This window comes from Apaloderma vittatum, unplaced genomic scaffold, assembly GCF_000703405.1.
Source record: "Apaloderma vittatum isolate BGI_N311 unplaced genomic scaffold, ASM70340v1 scaffold27917, whole genome shotgun sequence".
Taxonomy (NCBI): domain Eukaryota; kingdom Metazoa; phylum Chordata; class Aves; order Trogoniformes; family Trogonidae; genus Apaloderma; species Apaloderma vittatum.
The window spans coordinates 3,339-3,665 of record NW_009728246.1 but is presented as its reverse complement, the minus strand read 5'-3'; the positions used below and the strand labels follow the sequence as shown (position 1 = coordinate 3,665).

General features: G+C 66.7%; 1 protein-coding gene across 1 annotated transcript in view; it reads right to left on the bottom strand.

Moving 5' to 3' along the window:
- Positions 1 to 69: 69 nt before the first annotated feature.
- Positions 70 to 327, bottom strand: part of LOC104277401 (tubulin gamma-1 chain-like) — a gene marked incomplete at its 5' end in the record, with an annotated part of 3,441 nt that continues 3,183 nt past the window's right edge. Inside the window, 1 exon segment of the mRNA XM_009874021.1 lies at positions 70 to 267. Coding sequence (XP_009872323.1) covers positions 70 to 267 — 198 coding nt within the window.

Below are 327 nucleotides of genomic sequence, written 5' to 3'. Positions count from 1 at the left end.
CGGCAGAGACAGGCCCTGCCGGCGTGCATGGAGGTGGCCATGGGACCCTCCCGTCCCTGGGCAGGGCGCTCACTGCTCCTGCGTGCCCCAGGAGATGTAGTCAGGGCGCGTGGCCGCGTGGTACTCATCGATCAGCTGCTGCACGATCTCCCGGGAGTTGTCCAGCTCGTCAAAGTTGTCCTTGAAGATGTCCTCCTTGCGGAACTGCTCCAGAAAGGCCTCCCGCTTGCGCAGCTTGTCGTACTGCCGGCACGTCCGCTCAAACAGCTGGAGAGCAGCGCAGCGGTCAGAGGGGCCGGAGCTCCCTGGGGACCCCAGGGGGCCCTG